At 38.6% G+C, this 22,738-nt stretch overlaps 1 protein-coding gene across 1 annotated transcript in view; it reads left to right on the top strand.

Annotated features, from left to right (window-relative positions):
• Positions 1 to 22,464, top strand: part of LOC140239553 (ras-related protein Rab-32-like) — a 38,849-nt gene extending 16,385 nt beyond the window's left edge. The window contains exons 4-6 of the mRNA XM_072319386.1: positions 9,596 to 9,777; positions 11,268 to 11,411; positions 21,704 to 22,464. Coding sequence (XP_072175487.1) covers positions 9,596 to 9,777; positions 11,268 to 11,411; positions 21,704 to 21,814 — 437 coding nt within the window. The 3' untranslated portion in view covers positions 21,815 to 22,464. The remainder of the gene's footprint in view (positions 1 to 9,595; positions 9,778 to 11,267; positions 11,412 to 21,703) is intronic.
• Positions 22,465 to 22,738: the final 274 nt, after the last annotated feature.

Genomic DNA, 22,738 nt, shown 5'->3' on the forward strand with positions numbered 1-22,738 from the left:
TAAACATAAGGATTGAGAGAATGCAGCAATATTAGTACAATGTACATGTAGAACACATCAGTGAAAGTTTGAGGAAAATTGGACGATCGATGCAAAAGTTATGATTTTTTTAAATTTTTGTGTTGGAACTGCTGGATGAGGAGACTACTATAGGCTGGTGATGTCATGAGTACAACAGTATAAAGAAAATGTAAAGAAATCAACTATTTTCTCTTTTTTCGCATAATAAAAGAGTACTTGACTTGCCTCTTTCTAAAGGCAATGGGAATAATATTACCCATAACATATGTCAGTAACGAGTCAAGGGAATGTGTACTTATTGTCCCCGCCGAACGAGTTCGAGCAGGGGACTATGAAACGGGCTCCGTACGTGTGTGTGTCCGTGCGTCCGTGCGTCCGTCCGTCCGTGTGTCCGTCCGTGTGTGCGTCCGTGTGTGATCAAAATGTTAAATTTTCTACTTCTCTGTCATTTATGAGCCAATTTTGATTCTGTTTGCTTTATATGATAGCACTACATGGGAGCTTTGAAACTTCTACACAGAATTTCAGTTGTGACCTTTGACCTTGACCTTTGACCTATATTGTACATTTTGCTACAAAATGCTACTCCTTCGCCATTTCTAACCCGATTTCGATTCCGTTTGCTTTATGTGATGGCACTAGGTGAGGGCTTCAAAACTTCTACACAGAATTTTGACCTTTGACTTCTTTGACCTTTGACCTTGATTTTTGACCTATATTGTACATTTTGCTACAAAATGCTACTCCTTCGCCGTTTCTAACCCGATTTCGATTCCGTTTGCTTTATGTGATGGCATTAGGTGAGGGCTTCAAAACTTCTACACAGAATTTTGACCTTTGACCTTGATTTTTGACCTATATTGTACATTTTGCTACAAAATGCTACTCCTTCGCCATTTCTAATCCGATTTCGATTCTGTTTGCTTTATGTGATGGCACTAGGTGAGGGCTTCAAAACTTCTACACAGAATTATGACCTTTGCCTTCTTTGACCTTTGACCTTGATTTTTGACCTGTATTGTACATTGGCTACATGTACAAAATGCTACTCCTTCGCCATTTCTAACCCGATTTTGATTCCCTTTGCTTTATGCGATGGCACTAGGTGAGGGCTTCAAAACTTTACACAGAATTTTGACCTTTGCCTTCTTTGACCTTTGACCTTGATTTTTGACCTGTATTGTACATTGGCTACAAAATGCTACTCCTTCGCCATTTCTAACCTGATTTCGATTCCGTTTGCTTTATGTGATGGCACTAGGTGAGGGCTTCAAAACTTTTACACAGAATTTTGACCTTTGACTTCTTTGACCTTTGACCTTGATTTTTTACCTATATTGCACATTTTGCTACAAAATGCAACTTGTTTCAAAAGATGAAATTTTGTGAAATTGTATTTATATTTTCCTTGCATTGTTGTATGCATGTGACATCATACACTGCAGTAGTCTTCTCATCCAGCGGTGACTGCACAAAAACTTCAAAAATTAATAACTTTTGAATGGATTGTCTGATTTTCCTCAAACTTTCAATGATGTGTTCTACTAATATTGCTACATTCTCTCAATCCTTATGCTAACGAAGGTGAACTTGTCCTTTAAGAATGCTTCTTTCAATGGATATGAGTCAATCAAATCTTCAGTATTAAAGTAATTTTCTGAATCTTTTGTTGCCACATGCATCCATTCTGACTGGAATCATTGTTGTTGGTGAGGGCAACATGTTTTCTGTTGGCTGTATTGAATAGTCATTTGTTCTCAGGTATGTAATTAACCCATTTGTAGGACCGACTGAGTTTAATATACGTATACAGTGTATTATAATACACTTTTCCCATAGACGCCTGGCTGGGAACCCATACCAGGGACGAGTCTTCAATGGGTTAAAGTGCATAAAACTAAATTTGGTTGTTGCACTTCTTTTTTCTTTTTTTTTCATGTGCAAACTGTAGCACACGTGTAGAACATGTTATCCTTCAGTCGGATATTTATCTACAGCATGCAAGTCATTATCATTATAATGACTGTTATGAGAAGTCAGGAAATCCAAGAGTTATGTTCCATTGTTGTTCTGTTTTGTTTTGTTTTTTGGGTTTTTTTTTCAGTCATTTCCCCAGCATGGTAGTGAGGGTAATGTTTTCAGGTGGTGTGTTCCTCTTTCCTAACATTAGTCTGTCTCTTTTCTTTTTTTCTTCTAGAATGAAAGTGCACATTTTCAATTTATACCTCTTTTGGAAATTAGGATTCCTGATAATTTTACCCATGACCATAAAGTAACAATTCAAGGGAATGTGTACAAACATATTTCATTAAAAATAAATAAAATTTGTGAATTCTCTTTATATTGCAAAAAAACAACAACCTGATTTTCCATACTTGATAGTCACAAAGTGTGACATGTGTACTCTTCTTGTCTAGCGATGGCTGCACCAAACTTAAACAATGCATAAATTTGGAATAGATTGTGCGATTTTCTCCCAACTCACCGATCTTTTCTACTATTATAGCTGCATTCACTCAGTCCACAATGTGTCATGTTTCGGTTTCATTCCCCTTTGAAAGTAAAGAATGGATTGACTTCATTCGCAACAAGACAGTATTTGCTATGTACACGGTGTACCTCTCTGCCTAGGTTTGAAACTGGGAGCCTGGCAGTGGTGTGATAAATATTTAGTAGTTGAAATGTAAATAGTATTTGATGTAAACATCAAGTGATGAGGCTTTCTTGTATTGGGGGAACCATATGAACTGTTTTCTACCCATATCTTTTGTCATTCCCAGAGTTAGCAGACTTTAAAGGGTGTGTACAGTTCTGGTCGAGGTGAGGATTTAGCTTTTAACGTTTTGCGAGATATTCAGAAACCACTCTATGAAATGTCAAAGAGCATGCAGTTCTAAGGGGTATCAAAAGTTTATTCGATGAAAATCCGTTTTGAAATGGCTGAGATATCCAAAAACAAGATGAAACAAAGAGATCCTAATAAAGTTGTGGCCTTTTATTATTAGCACTTTTTTTGATATCTCAGCCGTTTCAAAACCAATTTTCATCAAATAAACGTTGAATCCTTCTTAAAATTACATGCTCTTTCATATTTCAGAAGAGGCTTTTCATTGTCTCACTTAGGAATGTTCAAAACATGAATCCCCACCTCAACCAGTACTGTACAGTCCCTTTAATATAATAATGACCAGCATAGAGTTTAACCTGTTGAGGACGGACTGATTTTGCTACAACATGCATTTCCCGTAGAACCCTGCCCGAGTATACTCGGCACTTGTCCTCAACGGGTTTTTAAAGGTCCTGTTTACCTTTAGGAGCTGTGATTTTTAAAAAAGTTCAAGATATCACATTGATTTGATGCATGTGTAGGTCTGTTGTATCACAAAACATCTTACCATATGAATAGAATTTTCGCAACAAAGCCTAAAATCTATGAAGGAAATATCAGTATTTTTCTCAATAAACTGTAAGTTCTGTAGACGGTTTAGTCTAGAAACATTTTTATTATATTTGATTGTTCACATTTTGTATATATTTAACAATTTCACTTAACATTGATTATTCTGATTCAAATCTTTACAGTTGTTGTTTCTATCCCTAACTCACATTTTAAAACTTGTATTTTAAAGCACTGTCGCTGGGTTTTTGTTTCATCTGCAAATGGTAAATTATGTCTTTAAACATTACTGATAATTACTATCTGCTATAAAAATATGAATTATTGTTATTGTTATGAAATGCACTGTGTATGCAGTTTAAACTGGGGGGGGGGGGTCCACACACACTACTTCCACGATAATGTTATGTTTTCATTGATGCTGCCATTGCTCGCACCCTCCGTCATACTCAGCTATGGTGTCATGCATCCATACACACAGTTCTTGCTATTCATGAGGAGATACATGGTACACAGTGTGTGTGTGTTGGATATCGAGGAACCTTTTGACTGAACCTGTCCACTCAAGTCATGAAACACACTCTCTTGTGTCATGAAAAGAAAGGCTGCATTATTCTTGTGAGCTGCTTTTATCCAGGTCATAGCAGCACAAGAGTTTTGTTTGGCTGTGTTCTTGCAATTAAAAATGTTTCCAAATGACACTGTGGCACTCATTTTATTCACATCGATGATTATCTGAAGATGGCACAAGTCAGCTCAGTGTGAACACACCTCTTGTATGATCTCCACCATTTCCTCATTACTCCACCAAATTCCAGCAGAAGAATTTAAGAGAGAGAAAAAAGTCACTGTTTCATCAAAGAGAGATAAAATGCTGGACATTTGACACTCTACCCCCTTCTGTAGAAAGCACCATCAACTCTGAAACTGAGTTGCCTGCATCTATAACAATCAGTGGCAGTGATTCAAAACATGTACAAAATGTAATTGCACATTTACGTAATGGCTCTTTTAGTTTTGCTGCTGTGCATTCTCGGATGCCTTCAGCCTGTAGCGGCTGTGTGATTCTACTTTGGGTTTTAATATGCAGTAGTACTGTTTGAGTGCAGTGGGGTTCAGCATGCTCCATTCACAAGTGAGTTAAAAAATGAATTCTCATGTGAATAGATCTTGTAACCCACTACATTTACGAAGCAGCGCTGCTAGACAGTGATTTTATGAGCATTGATGACGTCTCTCATCCCCTTTTTGTACTGGGCGTTAGCTCGCTTCAGGTCCGCACCTTAAGTGAGCTAACTCTCGGTATAAAAGGTCGAAAATAGTTAGTCCGAGTTAAAGTTATCTCCGCTCTATGGGGGTGGATCAGGTCAGCTTCAGGTCCGAGCTAACTTCAGTATAACAGGTACGCGAGTTTAGCTCGGGCTAAATCCACTGACCCGTCACCGGAAATTGTGTACGGTGCTTCCGGGTTGCCAATATACAGTGTGTATATTACGTTTACTGCTGTACTGTTACCATCTGCGCGCTGTGCTTTACGCATCGCACGCACTGATGTCGTAATAGTTTTTTTTTTATACACTGCTGTCACTGTTCGCTGTTCGGTAAAACTCTCAGTGAATTCTTTGAATTAGCAAACGGCATGATTAAATTTTGAGAAAAAACAAACAAACAAAATAGACAGGCGCAGTGCGTACACTATAGGATGCCGATGAACGGTTGAGTTTCGCAAATAACGTATAACAGCGGGCTCATAAGTAAGCATGAAAACTGTCACTGAATTTTCGCGTTAGTGGGAAGGACAGCAGACTGAAGGGGGGGGGGGGTGATAGTTCTGGTCTCGTACCTAACCTTGGTTGGTCGAGAATGACAGTATAAAACGACTTAGCCCGAGCTAAAGTTAGCTTGCTTTTAAAGTCGTGGGCAGTATAAAAGGGGTATCAAGCAACTGGTTGAGCGTATTGTCTGGAGAACTTGAAATCCCTTTTATCTCCCTTGTCAGCCAGCCCTTTACTCCATCCCAAATCTCCTTTGATGATCGGATCTGGTTTCAGAGGGTAGCCAGTGTTGAAACATCGGATAACAAGCACTATAGTTCACCATACCCAAGTTTCCATTTACTTTTGAAATGCCACATCTCTTTGAGAAGACCTCAATTTAGTTGTGACCAAGGGAAATTTCTCTTTGAATGCATTTAAAAGATACTTAAAAGTGATGCAGCGAGCACACTTCTGGAAAGTAAAGTTTGCACCATACAGTGTATTTTCTATCATAGAGCAAAATCTGTAGCCAGTTTAGGTGTAGCTGTTTTGAATTCAAACTTTCCTAATAGAATTCAAGAATAATGTTAGACTTTCTCAATCTGTGTGCTTCTGATTGACTTTTTATATCACCATGACTTGCACAAAGTTAGTCCCACTTTCTTTGGTCTCTGACTCCAAAAAGAATGAGTGGTCCTAGTGCAGCCTTTTTGACAAAGTGAATATCGTAACTCTACAACTCAAAACTATGCTCCGTTATTGTGAGTCAGTACCTCAAATTTTGTTTGTTGTGTCAACTTTTGTAGAGTGGCTCAAATATTTGCATGTAAAAGACAATGTGGCTGCAGTTTTATAATATTCTCAGTGAGGTTTTTGTGAACATACATTGTACTTTCGTGTGTGCTCTATCATAAATTGCAAAACCAAGTATAGTAACCATTTCATGTTACGTAGTAGGTTCCTTGATAACTTTCAAAGGTCACTGTAGCACTAGTGCTACAAAAAGTGCATACAAGGAACCTATCATGAGTCATCTTGGCTCCACAAATATATTTTGGATCCATGGACATAATAGCTTCAGACAACATAAATCTTTTATTCATAAGTAAAACTAGAAAAGCACTCTGAGAGCACAGACCTCCGCCAAGCATGCAGCCCGATTTCCACCCATATGTATTTATAGCATTGTGTGCTGAAAGTCGCCCGATTTCCCAATATAGAAGCCTTTGTTACGTCATAAACCCTCAGCTGCACAGCGCGCCTCGCCCTAGCAGAAACTAGAGCACACACTTTAGTGCACACATGCAAACCTCAAATACGCGCCGCCTGAACTCCCAAGTTCATTGACCCTACCTGCCAAAATATCAAAAATCCTTCATAAACTCCCCCAAAATTGTCAGATCACTACCAAAATTTAATCATTTGTTACTTATTATTCATAACCTTTCCTGCAAGTTTCATCCCAATCCGTTCACTACTTTTTGAGTTATTTTGCACACGGACAAACTAACCATAAACTAACTAACGAACAAACCAATGGTAATGAAAACATAACCTCCTCCCTTGGCGGAGATAATAAATTCTGCATGAGTGGAAGTCACATGAGCTGAATATAACCTTACTCCACTCCACAGGAAACTGTGATGTTTTTCCTTTGGCATTTGTGTATCTTATTTTGAGTTTCAGCTTGAGCTACATATCATCTGTTGAGAATGAGAAGGGCTTTAAGTCTTCTCGAACACTATGGGTTTTGTGGTTACTTAATGCCCTTATCATTCTCAACCGACGATATGGGCAATTCCATGGTAACTTGCGTTACAAATAATGGGTACATTTATGGGATAATGTGCCAATATCTTTGTAATTGGTAGGATCTACAAGTTACTTTTTTTATCATGGGTTAAGTATACATTGTACATACACCAACTAAATGAATCCAAAAAGAAAAATAAAGGACAAACATGTTGGGATTCTTGAATCATTAAATTTTGGTATTAACTCGCATCACACAAAAAGGACATGGCCAATTCTATAAAGGCCTCTTTTTGGAAAGTCTCCTCATACTAGACAATCTTGATAAAAGTTTTCCTACCTTGAATTGAGAGTGGGTTAGGACTCATAAATTAACACTATCAAAGTTGAGTAACAATGACGTGGTAAAATGTAGGGAGCCTTTATATCGGTAGCTCGCATTACGGTAACTCGCGTTACATTACGTCCACTAACACAGGGTGACACAAATTGATGACATACAACTGTTCTGATGGCACTGAATCTTGTGTTGAATATTTTATATTTAAGAGATGCTTATTTATGTAGATAGTAAAATGAATAAATGTTAAACAAATATATTACTAATAAACACAATTGATAGAGAAGAATGTGTTTAGGATGAATAAGAGCTTCACTCCTCATATAGACTTTGAATATGTTGGAATATATAACTGGTAGATGATTTAAGTGTATAAGTACATGTACATTGTAATTTTCAGAGTGTAAAGATGAAAAATGTTGAAAGTCTTTTTAAAACAAAACATAAAAGTATCAAACCCTAGTGTATCTCGGGAAATATTTGACCGATTGATTTAATTCTTTGAGTTTCTTTAACTTCAATATATGGGTAATACATAATGAGTAATTCTTTTGCAATATGATAAACTTAAAATTTTAGTGCCATGTCCACATTCCCATGAAATTGCCCACATGGTGGCAGTGAGAGATATCATCAAACAAGTCTAAAACTGCATTTACACCATGTTTCCGGCGGCCACGCAGCCCCATTAGTCCTATTCGTAAACAGAGTGCTTCGTAGGTATAATGTACACGTAGTTGAAACATACTCTTGTTTTCCCCACTTTGCATTCTGGTCTTGTTTGTTTCAGTCCTTGTCCCGGTGAACATATAAATACAGCTGTAGCTTTCAGACCCTGTTCTCACGACATCTGGTCAGGCTAGACTATCAATAACTTCCGTTGCGTCCTGCTACGGACCCGCCTCCAAGTTTTGTTACGGTCTATTACATTCCGTCGTGTTTCGTCGTGTTCACCCGGTTTAATCATGGCATACAAGAATCCTCATTAGCATGGGGACTGCCACGGCAAATTTAATTTTCTGGCGGTTTAAAAATCTGACACGCCATTCATGGCCTGTCATGTTTGCCTATCCCGTCTCACCGCGTTGTTTCACATTTATCCCGTTTTGTCCACGATGGCCTGAAACGTGGGTGCCTTGGTTGTCGGGAACATAAGTGTAAACGCAGCATGACGAGAAATCCAGTCCTTTTCGTATATGAAAGTCATGAGGATGTTTTTACTCAAGTTGGACTAGAAATGTGTTTCACCAGATATTTGCTTGGCACGAATCTATGCAACTAGTCGTAGTACCCCAATTTTTGAAGTCCAAATCTGTATGGCCAAGTGCCCTATGAACCAAAACACTACATCTTCACAAACCTCTCCTTTTGACAAAGCCCCCCCCCCCCAAAAAAAAAAATTGTTCATCAGTCTTTTGTTGTGCTGCAATAATCTTGCAGTAACTGTTTTTACATGTAGCTCACCTGAGCTGAATGCTCAAGTGAGCTATTGCGATTGCTCTTCGTCGGGCGTCCCGAGTTGGGCGTCCGGTGGCCGGCTTCTGTCGTCCGTCGTCCGTCCTGCGTCCTGTGTAAACTTTTCACATTTTCATCTTCTTCTTGAGAACCCCATGACCGATTTCCACAAAACCTGGCAGGTAGCATCCCTAGGGGGATAGGATCTCAAATTGTTCAAATGGGCACCATGTCTTGTTTTTTGTGTTTTTTTGTGTTTTTTTTTTTTTTTGGGGGGGGGGGAGGGAGTAGGGAAGAATCTTTCACTTTACAGAAATGTAGTCGTAGTATTGCTCTTTCAGAAAATATGTAGAACTGGGGGGTCTTTCATCAACGCTTGTCAGCGCCGACCACTGTCGGCGCTGACCAATTTCAGCAAAATCCTTGGGTTTGATTGGCTGAGATGCTCTGGTCACTGACTGTTACTATGGTGATTCAATTTGTCAGCGCCGACAAACGTTGATGAAACACCCCCCTGAAGTTTGACTAGGTTGACCCGTTTCCCCTATTTTGAGTCCTTACACAAAATAAGTGCATGCAAATCTTTGTTAATTTTGTGTCATGTGATGCACTGTATACATATTTGTCTTTACATCCATGTACTGTAGTGGCTGTTTAATAAAATCTGTTTAATAAATCTGAATCTGAATCTGAATCTGACTCTGAATCTGTTTTATCCACAGTAAAGTGTGCAAAATTTCAACAAACATATAGGCCTACACTGTACCTGATAATTCCAGCATCCCGAGGTGATTACCCTCTTAATTAATCTGTGCCCAATTTTTAATAAGTCTGTGATTTTCTTCCTTTCTTACCACCTCATCATCTCCCCAGGCCAGGAACGTTTCGGCAACATGACTCGGGTGTACTACAAGGAGGCCGTCGGAGCTTTCATCGTCTTCGACGTGACGAGAGTGTCGACGTTTGAGGCGGTCACTAAATGGAAACATGACCTGGACTCCAAAGTTCAGCTACCGAACGGCAGCCCCATCCCAGCCGTGTTATTAGCTAATAAGGTGCGGGGTAATGCCTAAATTGGTTCCATTTAAGCAATTTGGAGAAAGGGAAAAGCCCCAAAGTCCCGAATGTCTGTATTCACATGTGGGGTGAGGGAAACCACCCTCACACCTCAATTTTTTCTTAATAGTAGCCAATGATATGAGGGGGGTCTAGGGCAATCACTGAACCTCCTGGGCAATTAACCCTGGACCCTTCCCCTGACCCTAATCCTAATCCTAATCCTGAACCTAATCCTAACCCAAACCCAAACTCCTAACCCTAAGCCTAAGCCTAACCCTAATCTTTACTTTAACCTTACCACTAACCAGTATTTAGCCAGAGGTAATTGTCCTCAGGGGGTATTAAAATGCACTGGTACACATGAGGGAGACTATCCATACAGTTTCCCTTGTTTCTGTAAAGAAACCAATAAGCTGAAGGGATATACCCAATTATCCCAGATCTCCTTGATTAATTGATCCAGTAATGTGAGTGGAACTTCCCATACAGTTTTATTAGCCAATATGGCTGGTGAAATTGCCCTCTCGATATGTCTTTGGTTTCTGTGAGCCTCCACAATACATAGATCTCTTTAATTACATTTATTAGCCATTAAAGGCATAATTTACCATTTGCAGATGAAAGCATTAGTGCTATAAAATAGTTCTAAAATGTGAGTTAGGGATAGAAACAACCACTGTCAAAATTTGAATCCGTATAATTGATGTTAAGTGTTGTTAAATACACAAAATGTGAACAATAGTTATAATAAAAATGTTTCCAGACTAAACCGTATACAGTTACGGTTTATTGAGAAAAACCCTGATATCTCCTTATATTTTAGGTTTTATAGCAAATATTTCATATGGTAGGATGTTTTATGATACAACAGACCTACACATATGCATCAAATATGATATCTTGAAAATTTTTGAAATCACTGCTCCCAAAGGTAAACTGGACCTTTAACATGAGGGAAGCCACACATATACGTATGTACAACGTACATCTTCTGTTTCTGTGAAGATGGGGGATCCTTACCCAAATATCTGTTAAATGTTTCCTCAGTTAAACCAATATTGTGTGTGAAATCTCAGATGCATCTACATTGTGAGTTTCTTTTAATCAGCCAAGTAGATGAGTATAGTATCTTCAATTTTCTTGGAGTTAGCCAATACGTAGAGTGAAATATATCATATTTCCAAATTTCTGTGAATAGGCCAAGAATGTTACAGGTTACATGAAAAGTAGTTTGGAAAATAAATGTTAAAATCTTTCTTCATGTAATTTTGCTGTGAATTGTGTATACCTGCACACTACAATTGAGGATGAAGTTGTATACTTCATAATGTAGCATGGCTCCAATGAAATAAGCTGCAATCTGTGCAGTAATTTATCTGATGGTCAATTGAAATTTTTTGTGGGCTTGAAACATCACTTCAAGCGGACATTCCCTCACGTTATGTGCTTGTGGAATATTCTTTTTTCCTTCATCTGCGGAACTCAGTGTGACCAAACGAAAGAGGGCCTTGTAAATAACAGCAGCCAGATGGACGAATACTGCAAGGACAAAGGCTTTGTGAATTGGTTTGAGACGTCTGCCAAAGATAACATCAACATTGACGAGGCAGCCAGGTTTCTGGTTACAAGCGTAAGTATATTCCTCACAGTACCAAAGACTGTATTGGCCATATATTTGGCGAGTAAATCATCTAGCAAATTGGGACTTATTGGACAATTTTACGAGTGGTCGAATTTGAGATTGAGAACCACAGCGATGGCATGAGAAAGTTAAAAGCACTCGCAGAGCTCAGACTTCTGCAGAGCAGCTCATTTTCACCCATACGCACATGTTGAAAATCGGCCAATTTTCCAATATACAGCCTTTTGTTTACATCATCAGGTGTGCAGCGCAGAGTACGCGCTTTGCTGCACGTATGCAAACCTCGAACTTTAAACTCCAAAGTTCATTGACCCTATCCGCCATAGATCAAAATCCCTTCAAAAGTGTAAAAAAGAACAAGAATTGGATCACTACCAAAATTGAAGCATCTGTTCCTTGTGTCATTATTACCTTTTCCTGCAAATTGCCTCCAAATCCGTTCACAACTATTTGAGTTATTTTGCACACAGACAAACAAATTAATGGCGACAAAAGCATACCTCCTTGGTAGAGGTACATGTAGTGTGATTTGATCCTTACAATACACTGTATGTGACCCGTATCACAATACCAACTAAAAGTCACCAGACACAGATTTCACACTCACAAAAGGTGTGAAATAATGTATAACTCTATACAAATACACTTTCCTACAGTGTAACCTCCTTGAATAATGGAAAGAAAGTACACGCTCTAAGAACTAGAGAAGTACTCTTAAGAGTGCAGACCTCCACCAAGCAGCTCATTTCCACCACCACCCATCACCACCCATACACACATGTTGAAAATTGCCCAATTTCCCAATATAGAAGCCTTTTGTTTACATCATCAGCTTCCAGCTGCGCAACGCCTCGCCTGAGCAGAGCATGTTAATGCAAACCTCGAATACGCTCAGTTTGAAGTCCTAAGCTCATTGATCCCATCTGCAAAAAGATAAAAAATACTTCCAAAAAATCATGAAAATTCCTGGATCACTACCAAATTTTAATAATGTGCTCCTTGTGTCATAATCAACTTTTCCTGCAAGATTCATCCAAATCTATCCACAACTTTTTTAGTTATTTTGAACACAAACAAACAAACAAAAAGAAACCAGCAAACAAAGAAATGCTGGTTAAAAAAAAAGCCCAAACCCCCCCAAAAAAAAACAAAACAAAACAAAACAAAACAAAAAACATGACCTCCTTCTTTGGCAGAAGCGTAATAAAAGAGGATTTTGCAGCTTCTGAAAAGAATGTCCACCGTTTCATCTGGCACAACGGGTTGGCTGAAAGATTTTTGTCTGGCATGCTGCTGGTGCAAGAACACAGAGACACCACACACATGTGCACCCTATGTCTAAATAGTCTAATGTCAGTCTAAATTCAGTTGGAAGACACATGATTTCTGAAGTGGATAGATGTTCTACACAAATAGAGATTATCATTAGCAAGAACAACCATAACAGGGCTAGGTCTCTCGCTTACATCTGCAGGCTCAATAAACTGGTTCGGGGTAAGCTCATGGACACATGGTTACAAATGACCTTTTTTCTTTCTCTGCTGATTAGGCACTCCACTAGTTTTAAGCGACAGAAGGCATAAGCTTGCCCAATGTAACAATTTATGGAATTCATCAGTCATGTTCAAAGGATGAACTTGCGTAAACCAGGTGACCAGAATGATTCTTCCCTTGGCATTTTGAAAGCATCCATTTCATTATTTTGCATTGAATGTATAAGCCAGTTCATAATTAGCTCATGTGCCCGTTGGTACAAATGACCTTTCTATTTTCTCGGTTGGTTAGGCACTTCACTCATATTGAAAGCAACATACTGCGTACCGGTAAGTTTACCCGGCGTAACGATTTATGGAATTCGTGTGAAACAAAAAATGATCTTGCATAACGAGACCAGGTGACCAGAATGGTCCGTCAAACAACCCTCGGGGGAAGCATCCATTTCTTTGTTTTGTATTGAATGCATTAACCCTATTCTAACTGGGGGGGGGTCAAATTGACCCCCCCCTCGACGTTTCGCGCCACGATTTCGCAACGCACAAAGCTTTTGCCGCGTCGTTTCACAACTTTTTTCATTGAAGTCTCCCGCATATTTTGAGACCAAATTTGCGACGTCCGGGTACATCGTTTTGAAGTTACATAATGTTTTGCATATGCATGTCAACCAAAAAACAGCTCAAATCCGTGATATCGTGTGCAAATCCAATGCAAATTGTGTTTTTTTGGTTAAATTGATATAAATTAGATTATTTCAACTTTTAACCATTGAAATTAATCAATTCTAGTGTAGATAAGCCTGAAAAAGTGCCTGCAACAAGTTTTGGCAAAAAAACAATAGAAAACAAAAGGTTGAAAAAACAATAAAATACATAAGAAATTAACAAAACAATAAAAAACAAAAGAAATTAATTTCAATTGAGCTATTTTTTTACACGAAAATTGTTTGATGTGTCTTGAGGAAATTCTGACACAAAAATTTAGCAATTCTCCAGTCTTTTTAATGGAGTTATAGGTGAAAATATGATTTCAAGCCCAAATTTGCTTAATTAATTTATTAAAAATAGAAAGGCAATATTTTTCTATTTTATGATGATGTAATCTTGTAGTTGACAACCAGCTCTATCTTCAGGCAAAATTTCGCGGTGATCGCGCGATCGGCGGCCGAGATCTGAAGGGGGGGTCAAATTGACCCCCCCTCAGTAAAAACTTGGTCTCAAATAGCCCAGTTAGAATAGGGTTAAAACATGTTTATATTCGTATTGCCAAATACCAGGTTTGCAGTCAGGTGGATATAATGTCAAGTATCATGTACAAGGATTGCATGAATAATCATTATATGACAGATGCTTATCTCTGTGAATTTAGAAACCATCATGCGTTTTGGTACGAATGACCTTTTTCTGCTCATGCGCAAATTAGAACTACGAACTGGCTTATTAACAATCTCTTTCTATTGATATTGTCAGATACCGCTTTTGCTGTCAGGTGGATGTGCTGAAAAGCACCACTTATAAGGATCACTTGAATAATAATAATATCACAGATGCTTATCTCAGTGCATTTAAAAACCAACATGCTCTGCTGGTACAGATGACCTTTTTCTGATCATGCTCAAACTGGAATCCCAAACTGGCTTAATCACCCGGCCATCCAGAGAAAGCTGAATTGCACAACTTCTTCATGAGTCTGTGTTTGACTTTGAAATAACAGACTGTCCAAATCTTTTATCCAAACATGGGGCAGACTTTTCTGAATCACATCGCTTTGCATGAATTCCAGGAGGCACAGTAAAACTCAAGAATGCATGTAAAGAAAGCAGTCCTTGAATGTCTATAGATTGCACCAACATTTACACCTACAAGTGGTTCAGCTATAATGACTACCAGTGTAGGGATCCATGACACTATATTTTGCAGATCACAAATTAAAGCATGTTTAACTGCATGCTATTCAGACCTTCATACTCCATTCATCCAAGCATAGCGGTATGTTGAAGATGAAAAAAAAAAAAAGACAAAAGTCATACAAAAAATGGATTCTGTGCTAACCTCAAAATCAGCCATGCACATAATAGTGCACAACCAAGAAATTGTTAAAGGAATGGTATAGTATTGGTTGAGGTGAGGATTCAGCCTTAATTCTTTTGTTTTTTTTTACAAGAAACTTTAGAAACCATTTTATGAAATGTTAAAGAGCATACAATTCTAAGAGGGCTGCGAAGTTGATTTTGAAAAAAAAAACAAAAAAAATCGGTTTTTAAATGGCCAAAATATCCAAAAACAAAGTAAAACAAAGAAATCCACATAAAAAGTGGATATCTCAGCCATTTAAAAACCAGTTTTCATCAAATAAACTTAAAATCCCCTCATAGAATTATTTGCTCTTTCATTTTTCATAAAAGGTTTTTCATTATCTAAAAAAAAAAAGATACATATCATAAAAAAGTTAGAAACCTGTAGCCCTGTCTCAACCGAAACTGTACTATCCCTATAATACAGTAAAGTACCCTCAGCTTTAGGCTCACTGAAGCATAGAGGTGGACTCCTCTTTTATTTTTTTGTAAACACTGCAGCAGTGTGAAGGATTTGGATAATAACTGCTATTAAATCCAAAGCCTCCATATAAATGCCCAAGGAAAATCCACAGTTACTTGAATGGAAGTCTTTATTCAGAAAGTTAACTCATGATTAAGTGAAAGGGGATTTGGAAGACTGCTTCATTGTGAGAGTGTCCAGTGGAATGTCTCAACAACAACAACAAAAAAAAAACCAAAACACTAAAATAACATGTGGGTCCCAATTTTATTAGGATAGCAACTTTTGCTACATAGCATAGCAATTTTCCATCGCAGCATCTAGTCAGCAAGCTGGTTTGTTGGCACTGCCATGACATTTGCCATTCTAACAAAATTTTCCATCACACCAATATCTTAATAAAATTGGGTCCCATACGAGAATTTGCTTTCCTTAACATTTTTATTTATTGAAATGGGACCCAGAACTACCAAACACATACACAATAGTGTGTACATACATGTACAAACACTATACCCATAAACAACTTTCTTTTTGAGTATGATAAGTCATCAGTAGTATGGAATGTGTGCTTGGAATGTGGTACAGTTTGTACAAATTTGAAAATGTAATTGTTCCTTTTCCCAAAATTATTTGTCGATTGATACAATTGCACCTCTCTCACATTCAGGCAAATCTTTATGTCATGTTCTTTTAATACCACATCAATGACCTCACACCATTTTAACAAGTTTGTGGACGTTAAGCTACAGTATGTGTATACCAGTGTGGTTGGTTGGGGCATTTCTTCAGACATCTTGGCTTTTTCAAAAGCAAGTTCGCTGCAAGTTGTGCACGTATCTGACGTGTAAAATGAGAATAACTTACAGAACCGATAGATAAAGAGTTCTCTAAACACATCCAAAAGTTGTATTTACCTGTGACAATTTCGACGACGGGCTGTCATCTTTCTCAAACGATGGCTAATTGGCAACTGATGATTTGGTGCCAAACAGCAATCACCCAGGTGTGACATCCGAGTGATAGCGCCATCGTAAATGTCAGACAGTTGGTATGCACCCCCATCCCGGTTCATATTGTGGGGGGTTCTTTTAATCCAAATGGCCTCCCTGATGCGTCTGTTCAGGTCCTGGCTCTCTCTCGCTACTAACCGTGACCCCTCCCAGTTGATGATGGATTTTCCCTCCCAGCATGGTCAGTTATGGCAGACTTGTTGTATGTTTGGCTTACGGATGCCCTTTGTGCTCGTGTGTATGATTGTGCATCCAATTTTTGGCAATCCATTTGGATTAAAAGAACCCCCCACAATATGAACCAGGATGGGGGTGCATACCAACTCTCTGACATTTACGATGGCGCTATCACTCGGATGTCACACCTGGGTGATATGCATTCAGTCAGAAAGCTGCAACTATATCGTATTTCAATGGCAGTGCCCATTGTGATGATGGAAGCATTCAAGCCACATGGATTTTTTTTTTTTTTAATCAACACCACTTAAAATATTCGTAAAGGGAGGAATTTGAAGCTTTACAAAACTAGACAGTTCCATTGTATCAATGGATGGTATTAAACCAATTCCCTAAAAAAAAGGGGGAAAATAAAGAGAAAATATGAAGTCTGATGAAGTTACGTAAGAAGTGGTGATCTACAGCATGGGTAATGTACAACATTACAATGTACTTTAACTGCTATTAACTTGAATGTGTATTAGACGTCCGTAATATTGATATTACAGGGCTGCACACTAACCCATTTTTTTCTACTGTCTGTCGGACCAGTAGGTACCCAGTTTTTCCATGTGTTACTGGTCCATTCCTGAAAAAAGTTACTGGTCCAACTGTAATTTTTACAGGTCAGGGACCGTCTGACCAGTGCTAGTGTGCAGCGTTGGATATGTGAATGTTCACAGTCCTTTTAGTGAAGGAGACCATGAAGGAGAAGGAGGCACTGTGGCATAGTTGATGAGACTCCTGACTCCCAGTCGGAGGACCCAAGTTCAATTTCTGCCCAGTGCTTACATCCTTGGACAAGATGTCTTTTACCCACCTTGTCCCTCTCGACTCAGGTGTATAAATGGGTATCTAGCAACGCTAGCGTTATAGTCAGGTCGCTTTTATAGTGAAATTACCGTTACACGGTGGATAAAAGCATCAAATTTGGAACATGGATTCCATGTGGACTATTAAACAATATTAGAGTAGGAGCCCTCTGGGAATTTTTGAGAAAAACACTAAAAAGATCAAATTTCAAAATGGCCGACACCCAAACTGGCAAACCCCTCACTTTTCATGTCATATGGGTGATAACGATGACAATATATTACATTCTTTTTTTTTGGTTTGGTTTAGAACCTTAATTTGAATGTTACGGTAGGAGCATCGTTTATATTTAATATAGCGTAATGTAAAATCTCTTAACTGCTGGGGGACGGGGTAGGGCAAAAGTGGCGGGAGTCCCCCCTTTTCTTGCGTAATGTCTCTAAACTGCTGGGGGGGGGGGGAGGGCAAAAGTGGCAGGACCCCCCTTAAAAAATGGTTGTTCGCTTGTTTTTTTGCTTGCTTTTTTTCCGTTTTGCTCTTAATATACACAGCGGATAAAAGCATCAAATTTGGCACACAAATTCCTTGAGGACTAGTGAACAATATTAGAGTAGGAGCCCTTTGGGGAATTTTTGAGAAAAACACTAAAAAGAAATCAAATTTCAAAGTGGGCGACACCTAAACTGGCAAACCCCTCACTTTTCATGTCATTGTATGGGTGATAAGCTGACAATATATATTTTTATTTTTGGTTTGGTTTAGAACCTGAATTTGTACATTATGGTAGGAGCATTGTTTATATTCTTGCGTAATGTCTCTAAACTGCTGGGGGGGGGGGGGTAATAATAGGGCAAAAGTGGCAGGACACCCCCCCCCCCCCCCCCCCCCCCCCCCCCCCCCCCCCGGAAAAAATGGTTGTTCGCTTCTTTTGCGTGCTCTTTTCCGTTTTGCTCTATACACGGTGGATAAAAGCATCAAATTTGGCGCACGGATTCCTTGAGGATCATGAAACAACAGTAGAATAGGAGCCCTCTCATCTATGATTTCTGGAGTCTGGCCTGCCTTGCGAGTGTGACTGCGATATCTATTTGTGAGCTTGATGAGACACGTCAATGATGTTCTGCTTCTATTGTAATGAGATCTCCTCCAACTATTCTGGCCATTAGTAAGGTGTCATTGAGCTCTGTGATTATGTCACGGATAACACTCTGTGATTATGTCACGGATATTTTTATCAGCGTCGAATGTTGACACTTCATGGAGGACATCCTCCACCCTCTGCTCCTTTCTCACAGAAGAAACATTTTTGAACATCTAATGCTCTGCGCTTAGTGGGGCTTTTCTGATCTTCATTTGGGGTGTGAACTCTCTTCTCTGCCTTCTCCAATTTAGAATTATTGAATTTCAAATGGCAAGGTTTATGCCATTGAGCTGAGTGTGTAAGCTTTCAACAGTTTCTTCACTCCCCAAACAGAGTTCAACTTGAACAGCATTAATGGCTCAGAACTGCTCGGCATTGGACAGGAATGACTTGTATGTAGGCCTCTTTCTAAGATGTCTGTCTTTACAATGTGGCTGTTTCTGGTTTGAGTAATAGTTGATTATTCGATGACCATCCAATTTCATGGAATTTAGAGCTTACTAGATTTATGGCGGGAGTCCAATGTTTCCATAAGAAGACAGTACAATGCACGCCCATTATAACAAATGTCATCGGGACCGGCATTTTTTTTCCCCCCGTTACATCGAAGTTTTGTTATAACCGAAAAGTAAAGTATAGAAAGATAGATGATAGTTTTGGGACCTGATTTCTTACTTCGTTCTAAGGGAACAAAAAATATTACCGCGTTCGTTATAACAGGAGTGCACTGTATCCACAAATAAATTTTACTGCACTGCAAAATAATTTCAGTGTACAGTGAGTCTCAGAGTCTGAGAGCATAGGAGTAGCAGGGGCGGATCCAGGAATTTCGTAAGGGGGAAGGGGCGCTTTACAAAATTAAAGGGGGCACATGCCCTCCCCCTGAATTTTTTCTTTTTATTTCTTTTGTTTAAAAAAAAAATAGAAAGGGGCCCGCCTGTTGCGCCCCCACCTGCATAGATCCGCCACTGAGTAGGAAAACTGTTTATTTCAAAAAATATTTTCTGTCTATTTAAACTGTATACAACAAATATATTTGATCGGAATATGATAATGTATGTATATTACATTTTGATCAGTAATTAATTCCACCAAAACTATGTTTCAAATACTTTGATGTTGATCATGGTCTCAACTTTGGGTTTACATGTATGTTTTCAGTTCCACACTCTAAAAACGCAAATGTTGAATCAACATTTAAAAGGGCCGAGGAGTGACAGCATTTTTGAAGTCTTGCATCTAACTTTTAAGATAACATTTTAAATGTTGAATGTAGCAGGGAAACCAACACTTTGAAAATGTTGTCACTCCTCGGCCCTTTTAAATGCTAATTCAACATTTGTGTTTTTAGAGTGCATGAAAAATCAATCAATTCACAACAGATCTAAACTTATATGTTTTCATATTCCCTTTAGTTACGCAAATGCGATATATATCTATCATGAATACAAAGAAATATTGAAATTCAGCTTTTTCACCCCAAAAATCAACAAATTCCAGAGGACTCCTACTGTAATATTAATGAGAAGGTCCTAGGGGATCACCTCTCCAAATTTGGTGCTTTTATATATGCCCTGTAACAGTAAGCCCAAATTTTGACATTAAGCGACCTGACTATTATGATAATGGCAGGACCCTCTGGTAGAGCAGTAGCAACACTGAAGAGGCTACCCTGGATAAAGAAGACATTATTATTATTATTATTATTATTATTATTATTATTATTATTATTATTATTATTATTATTATTATTAAGGAGGGAGGTGTGATCTGTCTGTGTCGCTCAGCATTGGCGGAAAATGAAACCCAATTATATAATTTGGATTGAGTAAATGCGGCAACATTAATAGAACACTAGTGAATGTTTGAGGGAAATCGGACAATCTTCAAAAGGGAGGAATCTTTAAAGTTTCGTACCATCACTGAATAAGAAGACTACAATGTTTTGTTACATCAAAGTATGGACAACAGTAAAGGAACTATGTCAGCTTCAAATTGACATCTATAGCCTAATGAAACAAATATTCAACTTACCCGTAGATCTTTCAGAAAGCAGGGGGAATAATATTACAATTCACATGTGTCAGTAATGCATCAAAGAATTGCCTTCTTTTCATAAAATATTCAGAGATTGTGATGAATTCTTAGAAAGTATTTAAAATGTGTAATGTCATGCACTCATCAGTGATAGCTGCAGCAAAAGTGATATGCATAATTCTCGCATGGATTGTCCCAATTTTCGCCAAAAATTTGCTGATGAGCTCTACTAATATTGCACCTTCATGTATAATGCACAATGAGGGGTATGAGAGGTATCTGCTGGTTGAAGTCACAATTGGATCCTAATGTCCACAGGGGTAGATCACCATCCAATGTGAACCTTGTCTTAACCCCAAAATCATTCCGCCGCGCAAATTTTTTTTTTTTACCGCGCCGCGCAAATTTTTTTTAACGCCGCTCGCTGACTTTTTACTTTCAAGTTTCGCACATCTCATGACACCACTTTTGCAAAATCGGGCATACCGTTACGATGTCACGATGTGATTTTGCGTACAAAGTCTATGCAAATAGAGTTTTCTCACCTTATTCAAAATGATATGATTATTTTCACTTTTAATGGCTGAAATCATTTAATTTTTTAGCATAGTTATGCTTAAAATGGGTTCTGTAATAAATTTTGTAGAAAAAATGAAACGACAAAAGGTCGAAAAACAATGAAATATAGTAAAAAACAGAAATTCATAAAAACAATAGAATACATAAAGTGATTTTGATACCAGATTTTTTTTTATTCTAGTACATTGGGTAACATGTTAGGAATGCTACAAAGAATAATATCACCAACAATTAGCATACTTCTAGCTTTATTTTCTGAGTTAGAGCATAATTTATGATTTCAAGCATATAATTCATTTTTTTCTTTAATAGCTTGGTAGAATATGTGACAGGTAATGTGCCTTCCAATTTAATGAAAATATCTGTCTGCCAAAATAGTGAGTTTTGCAGTAAATAGGGGCCTGTGTACAATGTTTCTGATGTGTTGTATTTTTGGCTTTCCCCTCTCAGATCTTAGCCAATGACAAAGCCATCAACCACGAAGACAGGGAGCAGGATGACACCGCCTTTAATCTCGGAGACGAGAAAGCCCCGCCCGAAGACAAGGGGGCATGCTGCTGACCCCTCCCCTCCCCCTTCACCTGCCCCCTCTCCCCTCCTCCTCCTCCTCTTCCTACGCCCCAATCACACATCTCAATCGGCCCTACTGTCTACTGCAGACATGTCCCTCCCCCATGGCATCTCCTCTTTCAGCGTGTCTGGTTCTGATGCGGACGCAATGCTGGCTTCGTCAACCTCAATATCGCGCCGTGATCGATGTCGCAGCCCGTGATGATTGCCGTCGTCCTACAGCGGGACCGAGCTTCGCTTGGGATCAATTTCTGAACTTTGATCAGATGCAATGTTAAGTATTAAGCGGATGATGTGTGTGGATATGAATGAACAGTTGATGGCTGTGTGATTTCCTAGCACTGGCATTCACATTGAGCCGAGGACTTTATCACTACAAGAATATTGCCATTTTGCAAACAGCCATGGAATGCTTCAGTGGTTACATTGTAATATTATATTTCTAAAGCCATATATATGAGTGTGTAAGAAAGTACAATGTTACAGTTGTTACAAGGGAAGTGGTAAACCCAATAGTCTTTTTTTGATTTATGTTGCGAAATCAAGGAAAGCATGTGAGAGTGTACAAGAAATCGAGGAAGGGGGCACCTGTAGTTCACCAAACTTGATATCCTTCAGTTACAGAAATGGGTACATTAAATAGATCGCATATGGCAACCTGCTACCAGTTCCCGTGCACAGTCTTGTCGATATTCCAGATTCCCATAGATAGCACTTCATATTTGACTGTGACCACACTTTACAGATCCATGTAGTCCTGATTCTGTTTTTCTTCACTATATGTATTATTTTGCTTTGCTTTGTTATTTTATTGAAGAACAATTAGTTTACAATACCATTTGTTTTTATCACTCCAGATGGAATTTGCTACTATTCTCTTGAGGAGAAATTGTTCTAGATCTTCATCAGTAGCAA

Source organism: Diadema setosum, chromosome 16, assembly GCF_964275005.1.
Source record: "Diadema setosum chromosome 16, eeDiaSeto1, whole genome shotgun sequence".
Classification (NCBI taxonomy): domain Eukaryota; kingdom Metazoa; phylum Echinodermata; class Echinoidea; order Diadematoida; family Diadematidae; genus Diadema; species Diadema setosum.